Source organism: Cydia pomonella, chromosome 19, assembly GCF_033807575.1.
Source record: "Cydia pomonella isolate Wapato2018A chromosome 19, ilCydPomo1, whole genome shotgun sequence".
NCBI lineage: Eukaryota > Metazoa > Arthropoda > Insecta > Lepidoptera > Tortricidae > Cydia > Cydia pomonella.
The window spans coordinates 1,985,972-2,000,309 of NC_084721.1; the positions used below are offsets into that span (position 1 = coordinate 1,985,972).

The window sequence follows — 14,338 nt, forward strand, 5'->3', positions numbered from 1 at the left end:
AGATTTTAACACTTCTCGGCCTAGATTTGACCATTTTAGGCACCGTCATCATTTCATACCACACATTCAAACCCAACTACATGCGCGAAGTCATGAAAACGTTTGGCAATAGCAATGTTGGCCGAACGTTAATTAGAATTGAAAATACTGAAAATTAACAATTTCAAATTGAACCGGTAACTGTAACCGTCAGTTACGGTTTACGGTTCAATTTGTAATGGTAAATTTTTAATATTGAAAATATTATTATATTCTAATTAATTTTCGGCCAACACTGGGCAATAGCCACAAATTCGCCGGCAGGCTTACGTCGTCCGGCATCTCAGTGAATCAGGTATGTTGCCAGTAAATCAGCCAAAAACATGGCGAGACGACTTGTCCCCGAGCCCCACACGTTCAAGCCCAACAAAATCATGCACGAAATCATGGAGACGTTCGGTAATAGCTACAAGTTCGCCGGGCAGGCGTACGTCGTCCGACATGTCAGTGAATCAGGTAAGTTATCAATGACCTAGCCAAAAACATGGCGAGACTAGTTTCCGAACCCCACACGTTCTAACTCAACAACATCATGTACGAAGTCATGGAGATGTTCGGCAATAGCAACAAGTTCGCCGGGCAGGCGTACGTCGTCCGACATGTCAGTGAATCAGGTAAGTTATCAATGACCTAGCCGAAAACATGGCGAGACTAGTCCCCGAACCCCACACGTTCTAACCCAACAACATCATGTACGAAGTCATGGAGATGTTCAGCAATAGCAATAGCAACAAGTTCGCCGGGCAGGCGTACGTCGTTCGAGATGTCAGTGAATCAGGTAAGTTATCAATGACCTAGCCAAAAACATGGCGAGACTAGTCCCCGAGCCCCTCACGTTCAAACCTAACATCATGCACGAAGTCATGGAGACGTTCGGCAATAGCAACAAGTTCGCCGGGCAGGCGTACCTTTAGGTAGTTGTTATTCACGTCTTAGATTCTGTTTTTTTTTTATTCCCACTGGTGAGATCTCGTGAGGATTTCTCGACCCCTTCCCCCCAAATAACTGTGTCATATACATGCGAGTTAATCTGAGTTTGATTACCTAGTTATATTGGTAAAACTAGTGCTTAAATGCCTATTTATGTGAGACATAAAATCTAGTATGTGATGTTCAGTTTTCTCGCAATTTTACAGTTTGTCGCGAAAAACGTATTATTTACCGAAAGTCCCCTTTCCCCAGCCAGAGATTGGGTAAGATTTCGCTCCAATTTTTAAGGCCAGAGCACACCGAATGCTTGTGCGTACATGTACAAGTGTGCGGCGTGCACTAATATTGTTAGAGCCGCGCACGCACACGTCACGCTTCATAAGGATCTGTATAGTACAACGTGAACTTGCACGTCTACTCACACGCCCCGGTGTGCACAAGTCTTTATGATTTTAATTTAATTTCGATTTGTATCTGAAATTAATGTATATCTTGTAATCAGAAGTACCAGAGACAATATCAATAGAAGAACAGGGACACGAAACCTTGGAACATAAGAGGGACATAGAGGATGTGTTGAAAGACCTGAGCAAGATCACGCTGAAGAAACATCTGAACATCGAGAATACAACCGCGAACATCAAGCCACCCGAAGATCCCCCACCTCCCGCTGTCGGTAAATACTCTTTTATGACCTGCGACAGGAAAGCGTCAACTTTCAGCCCGCTACGCTAAACGAAGTTGCCGCTTTCCTAAGAACTAGTAAGCACAATTTTTTTTTAACAACATTGGTGGCAAACAGGGCAACGGCCTGATGGTAAGCAGTCAGAGGTGTTACATGCGCGTTGCCGACCCTTTAAAAACAAGTACACTCCAGAGCATCCGCGGGATTCCTCTTAAACCGCACAGTACGCGACCATTTAGGTTCTAGGGTGTGAGGATGAACACCCTGCCGACGGCGAGCGGTGCGGTGATAGAAAGCGGCCGTTGGCATCATATCGAACAATTCCTCAGAGAACAGCCTATTGTACAAGCGGTAAAATACACACAAGGAGGCAAAGTTTCTTCTTAGACTTAAAGATTTAATACCGCTTGTGAGTATTTTTGGTTTATTTACGAGCAAAGTAACGCCTGATTATATTCCTTATTTTTTTGGTTGTGGAGAACTTTACACTTCTCGCAAAATAGGTTAGTGTAGTAACCTCTCAACTATTAATTTCTATGCTGTTATTACTTATGGGAAAAAAAACGATGACTTCACAATGACGTCCATCTTTTCATGCGTTTTTGTTTAAAAATAATAATAAGTTCAAGGACACATTTGTTTGTACAGAAGAGAAAAAGAACAAGAAGAACAAAGGGAAAAACAAAAGAAAAACAAATATACATAAGAAAATTTCCGAAACTAATCTTCAGACTGGCAGCCCCATGGATAGCGACGATTCGGAGCAACTAGTCAAAGAGGTGGACAGCGTCAAGGTATGAATTAGAGATGCAAGGAATATTCGGCCACTATTCGGTATTCGGCCACAATTACACTATTAGGCCGAATACCGAATAGTGGCTTAGTGTTCGGCCGAATACCGAATAGTACGTTAACACTTAGATAACGGTAAACGAGAGGTGAAAAAGTAACAAACTACAAGTAATCAATTATTAAGATCAGTATAATCCTTCAGACTACCTTTATATTCATAGATAGAACAAAAACATGAGAAATATAATACAAAAGAATAAATTTTACGCACACGACGAAACTATCACTTTCAATACGCACTGCGTGCAGAATAAGCGCAATTTCTATCAATGACTGCTGCCTACAGCGAGAAACAAGTTGCAACTTGCAAAGCGCACGCACGCGCGCGTTCGAATTTACTTCAGTTTAGGTAAAACTTCTAGCCGAATATTCGGCTATTCGGCCAATGGCTCCGCCGGATATTCGTTATTCGGTATCCGGCCAAGCCACTATTCATTGCATCTCTAGTATGAATACAAAATGGATACTAACAGTAACATTATATGCTTAGAAATAACTATTACCTATTAAAAAAATAAAAATTACTTAACCTTTTGAACGTAAAAAGTCTTAAAATTGTAATTATTGCAACCAATGACGTGATGGCATCACATTGAGTCAATTATTTGAGGTGTTGTTAATATTTTGTTGTATTTCTTACAATACTTTTTATTTGACAACGCGACCACGAGGTAATACTACTATAGGCCTTCACACTTAAGGCGTTTTTATGCTCGTTGATCATAATCTCTTGGCTAATAGGATTCTCATGGTCCAGCTACTTGGAGATAGTTTGTAGTTTGGCTTCCAAGTTCTTTTCATCACGCTTGCTCGAAATAGTACATTACGATACAAGTGCGAAAAATAGGAAATTCGAAACGAGTGGCGATAAATTAAAACACGACCGAAGGGAGTGTTTTAAATCGACACGAGTTGCGAATTACCTATTCGCTGTATTAGTATTTGACGCTGACTGTACCAAAACGTTGAAGTGCCGGTTTATCGAGATTTCACTGCAAATACAAAAAAAAACTGAGATTTAAACTTGGCAATAACCCAAATACCTCATTTTCACACCTTTTAGTTTCTCGGATTGCAAATGTAACCCTCTTCCAGGTCCTGGAAAGCAACTGCATGCCCGCCCGGCTACTCAAAATCACGTACAAACTAGTCAACACAGAAACCAAACTGCTCAACCGATTACTCCAAGCCCATGGACTCGTGGAGTCCGTGCCCGACGCCAAAGATTTCAACCTCTTGTGGTCCGGCCTCCACCCTAAACCAGATGTACTGAGATCCCTATCGCCTTATCAACGAGTCAACCATTTTCCGAGGTAAGACTTTGTACCAATACCACTTAAATTCGAACAGAAACTAAGCTACGAATACGGCCTTTAAAATGTCCCGTCCGACGACAAAGATTTCAACCTAGTGTGGTCCTAATTACACCCTAAACCTGACGTGTTAAGGTCGCTTTCGCCGTATCAGAGGGTCAACCATTTCCCGAGGTAAGATTCTGCACCAAGATTTAATTAAACACAAAACAATCTTTTCCGCCGATTACTTCAAGCCTATGGTTTCGTAGATTACGGGCTTAACGTCAAAGATTTCAACCTAATGTGGTCCGGTTTACACCCCAAGCCTGACGTGTTAAGGCTGCTTTCGCCGTACCAGAGAGTCAACCATTTCCCGAGGTAAGATTTTGTACCAAGATTACTTAAATTCAACAGAAACCAATGCGGTCTTTAAGATGCCGGGTCCGACGCTAAAGATTTCAACCTCATGTGGTCCGGTCAACACCCTGGCGACCGCGATCGTCAGGCGAAAGCGACCTTAAACGTGACGTCTTAAGGTCGCTTTCGCCGTATCAGAAAGTCGACAATTTCCTGAGGTAAGATTTAGTACCAAGACCAAGATCACTTACAATCTAAACATAGAACCGCAACAGAAACAGTATTACCACATGTATGAGTTAACATGATATAGGTAGCGCAGAACTTAATCCTTTGTTATTAGACCAGTATTATAGTTAGTCATAACATTACTTAACCCCATTGAATTGATTTAATCTTTAGAATCCCTTTCTGCGCTTACAAATATCATCGTAATAACTTATATCCGTGGTTTTACTATCAAAGGGAGCGCCTGGTTCCGTTGCTGCTTCAAGCCCACGGGTTACTGGAGGCGGCGCCCTCGGCCTCCAACTGGGCCCTCATGTGGTCCGACGACCCGATCCCCTTCGGTGTGCTGCAGGCGTTACTGGGCAGGCAGCGAGTCAACCACTTACCGAGGTAAGGTTTAGGATGGTCACACTGTGACGATGGTTATGTTACATCAAAGTCTGACTGCACGGGTTGCTGATCTCTGACTGACCTGATGTGGTCCGACGACCCGATCCCCTTCGGTGTGCTGCAGGCGTTACTGGGCAGGCAGCGAGTCAACCGCTTACCGAGGTAAGGTTTAGAATGGTCACACTGTGACGATGGTCATGCTACATAAAAAGCCTGACTGCACGGGTTGCTGATCTCTGACTGACCTGATGTGGTCCGACGACCCGATCCCCTTTGGTGTGCTGCAGGCGTTACTGGGCAGGCAGCGAGTCAACCACTTACCGAGGTAAGGTTTAGGATGGTCACACTGTGACGATGGTTATGTTAAATCAAAGCCTGACTGCACGGGTTGCAGATATCTGACTGACCTGATGTGGTCCAGCGACCCGATCCCCTTCGGTGTGCTGCAGGCGTTACTGGGCAGGCAGCGAGTCAACCACTTACCGAGGTAAGGTTTAGGATGGTCACAGTGTGACGATGGTTATGTTTCATCAAAGCCTGACTGCACGGGTCGCTGATCTCTGACTGACCTGATGTGGTCCGACGACCCGATCCCCTTTGGTGTGCTGCAGGCGTTACTGGGCAGGCAGCGAGTCAACCACTTACCGAGGTAAGGTTTAGGATGGTCACACTGTGACGATGGTTATGTTACATCAAAGTCTGACTGCACGGGTTGCTGATCTCTGACTGACCTGATGTGGTCCGACGACCCGATCCCCTTCGGTGTGCTGCAGGCGTTACTGGGCAGGCAGCGAGTCAACCGCTTACCGAGGTAAGGTTTAGAATGGTCACACTGTGACGATGGTCATGCTACATAAAAAGCCTGACTGCACGGGTTGCTGATCTCTGACTGACCTGATGTGGTCCGACGACCCGATCCCCTTTGGTGTGCTGCAGGCGTTACTGGGCAGGCAGCGAGTCAACCACTTACCGAGGTAAGGTTTAGGATGGTCACACTGTGACGATGGTTATGTTAAATCAAAGCCTGACTGCACGGGTTGCAGATATCTGACTGACCTGATGTGGTCCAGCGACCCGATCCCCTTCGGTGTGCTGCAGGCGTTACTGGGCAGGCAGCGAGCCAACCACTTACCGAGGTAAGGTTTAGGATGGTCACAGTGTGACGATGGTTATGTTTCATCAAAGCCTGACTGCACGGGTTGCTGATCTCTGACTGACCTGATGTGGTCCGACGACCCGATCCCCTTTGGTGTGCTGCAGGCGTTACTGGGCAGGCAGCGAGTCAACCACTTACCGAGGTAAGGTTTAGGATGGTCACACTGTGACGATGGTTATGCTACATCAACGCCTGACTGCACGGGTTGCTGATCTGATGTGATCGTACGATCCGATTCCCTTAGTTCTGATATTGCACACGGGTAAACCACACAAGGTAAATGTATTTTTTCTATTCGTTGACTTCAATGTTTGAATTAAGACCTCGACCAAGGAAAGGCAACAATATATTTACGTTTAATTTATTAAATCCCTTTGACCGCCAAAGGCGTCAACTGCGGCGGCTGCAGCGCAATATCAACCTTCGTGCATTCCGACAAGGTTCACGATGACGCCGCACACGATAGGCGTGGCGTTCAAAGGGTTACAGAACAGAACAGTTTAATTAAAAAAATCACTTTTTTGCAATCGCGTGCACAAAAAGTCTAAAACGAAGCCAATGGGTTCTACTTTTACTTCATGCATATAGTAACAGTCAAGGTATTAAATATCGATGCGGACCAAGTGCCAAAATATGTACACACTACCCTAATGTATGGGCAATAAGGGCGTGTATACATATTTTTGGCACTTTATCCGTGCCGAAATTTAATACCTTGACTGGACATAGAAGTACCTAAATATACAATATTACAATGATTTATTTGCATGCAAACCTGAGATAACTTGATTTATAGCATTACTTCTCGCTTTTACGTCTAAAGTAGGTTACACTTTTTAACTTTTTTCTCATAGTAATGTTCTCTAAGCATGAACCTTGTACAAAGTGCGCTGGGAAAAACTAATCGCCCATTCTAAAATAAGGACTGGTTGTACTTTATTTATCAAGATATGTATCTACCATACCATGAGTCAGGAGTTTTTTTATGGTTATCACAGACTTTTTTAGACACTTTTTAAACATACCAATGACGATGCGTGTTTGAAGTAAATTATATTCTCTAATATACTTTTTTCATGGGAACTTCTATTGAACTTTTTTGTAGTGGTTTATGTATCTATCAGTCACACAAAAGCTTTAAAAGAATAAAATAAAACATAACTGAGTTTTTATCGCCTTTTCCGATGACAAAAAATTCGGGACAAAAAATATGAAGAAAACCTAGATCTAAGTATCTATTTGTCTATATGTATAAGTATGTAGGTCTATCGTCACCTATTCTCACAGTTACAAGCTTTGTTTAGTCTAGGCAAAGCTATATATATCTCCGTATAAGATAAGTAAAGTCTAAGAAAAAAACATGCCTCTTTATAAAAAAAATACAAAAATACTCGAATAGATGGCGATACCATATTTAACAGATATCAGTAGAAGAACATGAGTCAAATAGCCATATGTCATTCTCAGAGTTTTAGTCCTATGTCGAAAGATGGCGGTAAATTTTGATGACTACGAAATTTACTTTGACAATACGCCTGATTTATACTCAATTCTCTTTGGTTTGGGTACGGAAGGTGGAGTTAAGGAATGGAATCTCCATATACCAAAAAGTGTCATCAAAAAACCTTAAATAGGTGGCGCTACAATACCTAGAATACTTGAACAAAAAAAATCAAATCATAGACATCGCACTTCACTCCGTCAATAACGCCTAGGTTCTTAGCTACTCTAGCGCTACTCTGGAGAGATTTGGAACTATTATTTATAGCTGACCACTGGACACTTTTGCATAAGTTCTGCCTTTGGAGATTGCGTTCCTGAACTCTACATTCCATAGGTTTGGGGCTAGGTAGAAGTGTATGAATGTTAAAATTCAATATAGAAACGACCTCTCTTGTCCTCAGATCATACGAGCTCACACGCAAAGACAAGCTATTCAAGAACATCGAGAAAATGCAGTACTTCCGCGGCCTGAAGCACTTTGACTTCATACCCACTACATTTCTCATGCCGGCCGAGTTTAAGGAATTATGCACGGCGCATTATAGGACCAAAGGACCGTGGATAGTCAAACCTGCTGCGTCTAGTAGAGGACGGGGGATTTATATAGTTAATACTGTAAGTTTTTATTCTTTATTTATATCCCGTAAGACTGTAATTAGGCCAATTTTGATGTATGGGTGTGAAGCTTGAACTCTGACTCAAAAAGAAGAGAGCAAGTTCTTAGTGGCGGAGAGGAAAATTCGGCGGAAGATTCTGGGGCCTATCAGAGATGAAGATGGAACTTGGAGGCGTAGGAAGAATAAGGGGCTAGAGGAGCTGGTTACGGTGCCCAATAAATTGGCGATATCAAAGCCACACGTCTCTGCTGGTTCGGTCACCTGGAGAGGATGAGAGAGGATCGTGCTGTGAGATGAGCGTATGTGGGCACCCGGGCAAAACGTCCGTCTGGGCGTCCCAGATATCGCTGAAGTGACGAAGCCCTACAAGACCTGTCCGCCCTCGGATGACCCAATAGGCGTGAACTGGCGCAGGATAGGGCAGAGTGGCGCTCTCTTGTGTCAGAGGCCAAGATCCTGTTTGGGTCACTTAGACAGTCAAGTAAGTAAGTACAGCCCGTAGTGTCCCACTGTTGAGCAAAACGCTCCCTCTGTCTTCAACACGTCTATCCAGGACAGTAATCAAAGGACGTCAAGATCCTGCATCTCCATGAAGGTCTGCCATATGGTGTTTCACACGTTATTCGGACAGTTTTTTTGATGTCTAGAGATCCACAGGCGAATGCTATGTGTTGGAAAAGGACAACATGACTCAAGACCTTCAGCTGTCAAAACATTAGTGTTTTTAGATTGTGAAAAATCTGTAAACTTCTTTCTCCGGTGCAAGTTACATGTGGTGTGTTTGTGTCTAGATTACTAAACTTGTCATTCTACTAACTTAGGTCAGGTTAGGTTTTCTGTGCAAGTTAAATGTGGTGTGTTTGTGTCTAGATTACTAAACTTGTCATTCTACTAACTTAGGTCAGGTTAGATTCTCTGTGCAAGTTAAATGTGATGTGTTTGTGTCTAGATTACTAAACTTGTCATTCTATTAACTTAGGTCAGGTTAGATTCTCTGTGCAAGTTAAATGTGATGTGTTTGTGTCTAGATTACTAAACTTGTCATTCTACTGACTTAGGTTAGGTTAGGTTCTCTGTGCAAGTTAAATGTGGTGTGTTTATGTCTAGATTACTAAACTTGTCATTCTACTAACTTCGTATTATCAAAGAGAATTTGAAATAGAGATAGATTGTCAAAGTAAACTTTGTATCCACAATATACTGCCATCTTTCGACACATGATTAAAACTTTTAGAACGCCATTTGACTTTGATCTTTCTTTCACTGATATGTGTTAAATTTGTTAAATATCAAAAAGTGAGTAAGGTTGCCAGAGCTCAACGAGGGGGGGGGGGGTTTAGGGTCGGCAACGCGCATGTAACTCCTCTGGAGTTGCAGGCGTACATAGGCTACGGAGACTGCTTACCATCTGGCGGGCCGTATGCTTGATTGCCACCGACGTAGAATAAAATAAATAAATAAGAAAAAGTGGCGCCATCTAATAGAGCATAGGCCAAAGGAATGGCGGCGACGTTTCGAGCGAGCGAAACGAACAAATTTAACACATATCAATGAGGATCAACGCTAAATGGCGTTCTAAATGTTTTAATCATGTGTCGAAAGATGGCAGTTAAGTTACAGTGGTTACAAAGTTTTCTTTGACAATCCACCTACTTTAAATTCTCTTTGGTATTATTTACTTTGCATAAAGGTCTTACCTTACTTATACAACTTAGTAAACCATTTTATATTTATTTTGTTTCTTTCTATCAAACGCAAATAGCGACAATGAGAAACAAATAATTATACACGGCTTATACGATTTGATAGATGTTTAGGAAGCGCTGGTGGCCTAGCGGTAAGAGCGTGCGACTTGCAATCCGGAGGTCGCGTGTTCAAACCCCGGCTCGTACCAATGAGTTTTTCGGAACTTATATACGAAATATTATTTGATATTTACCAGTCGCTTTTCGGTGAAGGAAAAAATCGTGAGGAAACCGGACTAATCCCAACAAGGCCTAGTTTTACCCTCTGGGTTGAAAGGTCAGATGGCAGTCGCTTTCTTAAAAATCAGTGCCTACGCCAAACCTTGGGATTAGTTGTCAAGCGGACCCCAGGCTCCCATGAGCCGTGGCAAAAATGCCGGGACAACGCGATGAAGAAGACGGAGGAGATGTTTAGGAATAATAATGGGTGTTTTCTATGTATTTAAGTATTTATAAATATTTATATATTATATATATCGTTGTCTAAGTACCCTCAACACAAGCCTTATTAAGCTTACTGTGGGACTTAGTCAATTTGTGTAATAATGTCGTATAATATTTATTTATTTATTTAATAATGCCATTATTTTCCATCTCTTCCAGCCCGAACAAATCCCAAAAGGCGAGAACGTGGTCGTAGCCAAATACATAGACAAGCCACTCCTCATAGGCGGACACAAATGCGACCTCCGCCTCTATGTGTGCGTGACGTCCATAGACCCGCTTCTTATATACTTGTATGAGGAAGGATTGGTGCGGTTCGCGACCGTCAAGTATGATAAGACGAACAAGAATCTTTGGAACCCGTGCATGCATTTATGCAACTATAGCATTAATAAATATCATACTGATTATATCAAGTGAGTACGTTTCGAAAGAAATTAATTACTTAATTTTTGAGAATACAAGCTATAAATCCGCCTGTTGCTACCTTTTATAACATTGTAAATCTGTGTTTAGATTTGTTTTCGTTGTGTTGCAATAAAGAATATTTACTTACTTACTTAAATAATTACAAAATGTTTAATATATTTATTGTACCTTTTCGGACAACAGGGGATACCTTTGTAACTTTTAGGTAGGGGATATATCTTTACTGTTTATTTTTAATAATTATTTCAAAATGTATTTTTATCAGATGCGATGACCCAAACGCTGGCAACATCGGCCACAAATGGACTCTGTCCGCACTCCTGCGCCATCTACGAAAGCAGGGCCGCAACACCACCGCCCTCATGGCATCCATTGAGGACTTGGTCGTCAAGTCCGTTCTGTCCTCGGCTCAAACTATAACTGCCGCTGCGAGGGTGTTCGTGCCTAACTTCTTCAACTGCTTTGGTAAGAAAGAGACACCCTAATAGCTACATATATGATGGTCTCACTCTGTTACGTCATCTATGAAAGCAGGGCTGCAACACCACCGCCCTTATGGCTTCCACTGAGGACTTGGTAGTCAAGTCCGTTCTGTCCTTGGCGTAAAATATGACTGCCGCTGAAAGAGTGTTCGTGCCTAACTGTTTTGTTAAGCGAATAGAAACAATTGAATATATTTTTTTATGAAAAAAATCATGCTTGAAGTTTGACAACTGATGTAGATGGCGCTGTACGGCTTGACACAGTAAGTTATACCGGCGTAGAGTGCTAAAAAGCGTACTAAGACGTGTAAATGGCGCTCTACGCTTCTTTACCTTTTCGAACTGGAAAAATTCTTGACAACTTAGTTGCGCTTACTTCTGCTGACGATTTTCGGCCACAATATTCAACACTACGAGTCTCAATATATCATTTTATTCATTGCTATAAGTTAACAAATGGAAAGAAAAATAATAAAAGTAGAAATAATGATTTAATATTGGTTTAAAACATAAAATAAAAGTGTATGATTAATTCCAGAGTTATTCGGGTATGACATCCTCGTCGACGACATGCTGAAGCCGTGGCTTCTTGAAATCAACTTATCACCCAGGCAAGTAACAATTTTAATACCTACTTAATTCTTCCTAATTCTATATCACCGCAGCTGTAAAAGTCCCACAAAGTTTTATCTTGTACAAAAAATGATAAATCAATAATTATTTGTTGTGCCACAGCTTAGCCTGCGAAAGTCCCCTGGACGCACGCGTCAAGTCGGCGCTTCTAGCTGACACGCTCACTCTAGTAGGGCTCCCGGCCGTGTCCATGGGCAAAACGGAGGCTGCGCCGCAGAACTCGCTCAAGATGAGGATCGGAGCGGTAAGTCTTGTCATAATCATGCAACTCCAATACTATTTAAAATATCCTACCGACTGCGCCAGTTTTCGCCCCATAGAACGCCGCCATTTTGAGAAAATAGGTTAATTGGTTAATTTTGTTAATTGAAGGATCATATCAGGTTAAAACCGACCATGTGGTTTTTAGATTAGTTATATACAGAATACATACAGTACATTAAATAGGGACGTTGTCTTTATTTAGAAGTCTCAGTCAAGGCTCGGAAACCGCTTAAATTTCCAAACCCTTCGCATATTCTTGGCGCAAAGCCTTTTAATTCCGGTTTCGCTCGAAAAACTGTTATTTTTTTATGAGAACAGTTATTGTGAAATTAACCGGTTTAGAACAATAAAAAACCGGTTTTTGCCTATGTCGGTGTCTATGTTTACGTGGCACACCACCGGGGCAGGCGGCCCGTTCCGAGTTTTGGTCTCAGTTGACTCAGTTGATTTTTGTGAAAATATTGTTAGTACTTTACAGTCTGTGCACTAGCTCCGAAAAATTGTAGGGGAGTTCTTTTTGCTCTCAGTGTCACTTCTTTCGCTTCTCCACCCTCCAGTCTCGAAATTAGTCAGAGCTCGTGCGAAAAGAGTAACTATCTGTTAACTTAATTGATTTATTTGTTGCAGTGTCGGCGGGTCCATTCCGCCGAGAACGTCTGCGCGGGTCGCACAAACAACAAACCCAGCGGACAAACCTCACCCGCGGCGCTCACGAGCGAAGAGCTACGTCTTGTTCGAGCAGTCCGTGCGCAGTACGCCAGGCGGGGAGGCTTCGTGCGCATCTTCCCCAGCCAGAACAGCTGGCAGAAGTACGCGCAGTACCTCGGTCAGTAGACTATCTGCTATTTAGGTGCATTTCCACCTGCCTCCGTCTTGACCGTGACCGAAACGGTTCCGATGGGATGATGGGAATGATTGCTTCCCGCGTCCGCCGGGAACAGATCGGAAGGATTCTAATTCCACCTATGTTTCATTGTTTATTTCTCGCTAGGGACATGTGTCTTGACGGAAATAATCATCGTTAATATATTTAGATTTTTTTCCAAATTAACTTATTAATAAACTTGCAAAGCATATGTCTTTGGTAGAGTTACTGTACTAAAATATAGGATAATCGAACCGGCAGATTGTTTTGGAAAAGAACACTAATAATGATCCAAATGTACTCTGCGCAGGTACTAAGCTATACTATACTCTTGTTACCTTGTTAGACATTACTCAGTTTTATATTCTTTATTGCTTAATACATGCTAGTACAAATGGCGGACTTAATGCCCTAATGCCATTTTACTCCCTACTTTTCGTTAGTTTATATACTGTATAACCGTTTGTTCACAGACCCAGTCTCCGGTATCCCAGTATGCTCAACCTCCCTCAACAACAACGTGCCATACAACGTGGTTCCGCACAACTACAACTTGCTGGTTCACGCGCACGTGTTGCCGCACTTCGCGCACGCCACGGCCGCCACCAGCACCAGCCTCGCGCCGCAGCCCATGCCCACTCCGACCAGGTCAGTCACCCGCAACCTCGACACGTACAACGTGGAGCACTACAATTTAAACTTAGACAAATAAAGCGTAAAACCGGTTTAAGAGGAACTGGATGTACCTTGTAACGACTAACTTTTAATTTCAAATTACAATCCTTAATTTGGCAGAAAACACGCAAGGTCGTGAGTTCCTCCCCGGCGCTGAATATTGTCAATGATTCTGGTTTAAAAAAAATACCAAAAGAGGCTCAAAGATTTTGTACAATATTTTGGAAACTGCCAAATTAAGCGTTATATGCCTTATTTTTGTAGTCGTTTATTAATTTATGTGATTGATTAAAGTTAGTTTTGTAAAGCTTGTTTACGATTTTTTATTATTTGCTGATAATTGGCTCTGTCCCCTCATGGGCCACCAGAAAATGTTACCAAACCTGCCTGCGACCCGTTATCGTAGTACATCGGTATCGACCGCTTTTGCGGTCCTGAATGTCTCACGACGGGCCCAAAGCTACTGGAACAGAACGGGCGTGGATGACGGTTTATCTAGTTAAACACACTGTCTATTTTATTCACCAGCTACAAGTATAAATAACAGTTTACAATAAAATAACACGGCTCAACTACCAGTTACTGCTTGCTAAACTGAAATTTCGAATATCAACACGCGGCAACAAATATGTCCGGTGATAAGCGTGCGTTTGTTTTGAGTTTTGGAGGATTTAACAACAGCAGTCGCGTTTATGTTCCAATGTTCCAATGTATTGTATGGACTGACGTTTATCTGACAGACTATTTGT

At 42.4% G+C, this 14,338-nt stretch overlaps 1 protein-coding gene across 7 annotated transcripts in view; it reads left to right on the forward strand.

Moving 5' to 3' along the window:
* LOC133528138 (tubulin polyglutamylase TTLL5) overlaps positions 1 to 14,338 on the forward strand; it is a 51,555-nt gene that overhangs the window by 25,229 nt on the left and 11,988 nt on the right. For 5 of the 7 annotated variants that reach the window (XM_061865380.1, XM_061865381.1, XM_061865385.1 and 2 more), the window contains 11 exons: positions 1,176 to 1,232; positions 1,472 to 1,645; positions 2,303 to 2,448; positions 3,602 to 3,819; positions 7,837 to 8,050; positions 10,401 to 10,657; positions 10,936 to 11,135; positions 11,691 to 11,763; positions 11,888 to 12,029; positions 12,677 to 12,875; positions 13,388 to 13,562. In XM_061865380.1, the coding sequence (XP_061721364.1) occupies positions 1,176 to 1,232; positions 1,472 to 1,645; positions 2,303 to 2,448; positions 3,602 to 3,819; positions 7,837 to 8,050; positions 10,401 to 10,657; positions 10,936 to 11,135; positions 11,691 to 11,763; positions 11,888 to 12,029; positions 12,677 to 12,875; positions 13,388 to 13,562 (1,855 nt within the window). The remainder of the gene's footprint in view (positions 1 to 1,175; positions 1,233 to 1,471; positions 1,646 to 2,302; positions 2,449 to 3,601; positions 3,820 to 7,836; positions 8,051 to 10,400; positions 10,658 to 10,935; positions 11,136 to 11,690; positions 11,764 to 11,887; positions 12,030 to 12,676; positions 12,876 to 13,387; positions 13,563 to 14,338) is intronic. The other 2 variants (XM_061865382.1, XM_061865387.1) reach the window with 1 other exon arrangement.